The sequence below is a fragment of the Myotis brandtii genome, unplaced genomic scaffold, assembly GCF_000412655.1.
Source record: "Myotis brandtii unplaced genomic scaffold, ASM41265v1 scaffold1466, whole genome shotgun sequence".
In the NCBI taxonomy this organism is placed as follows: domain Eukaryota; kingdom Metazoa; phylum Chordata; class Mammalia; order Chiroptera; family Vespertilionidae; genus Myotis; species Myotis brandtii.
The window spans coordinates 269,548-269,755 of record NW_005355270.1 but is presented as its reverse complement, the minus strand read 5'-3'; the positions used below and the strand labels follow the sequence as shown (position 1 = coordinate 269,755).

At 72.1% G+C, this 208-nt stretch overlaps 1 protein-coding gene across 1 annotated transcript in view; it reads left to right on the top strand.

Moving 5' to 3' along the window:
- The window catches only part of CPNE7 (copine VII), a gene marked incomplete at its 5' end in the record, with an annotated part of 19,649 nt that overhangs the window by 14,723 nt on the left and 4,718 nt on the right, over positions 1-208 (top strand). The window contains one exon of the mRNA XM_014535619.1: positions 8-99. Within this exon, the coding sequence (XP_014391105.1) occupies positions 8-99 (92 nt within the window). The remainder of the gene's footprint in view (positions 1-7; positions 100-208) is intronic.

The window sequence follows — 208 nt, the reverse complement described above, 5'->3', positions numbered from 1 at the left end:
CTGCCAGGCAGGGGGCTCCCCACCCCCGGAGCCCCCCACTGGGGATGGACCCGCAGGGCCTTGGCGATGCCTGGTGCTCCCCAATATGTGGGGGAGGAAGTGGGTGGGCGGAGGGGAGGGCGAGGCAGAAGGAAAACAGGAGCCGGTGCTGGGCACTCAGGTAGCCGAGGGCCTGAGGGAGGGGGACCCTCCTGCCCACCCGCCCGTC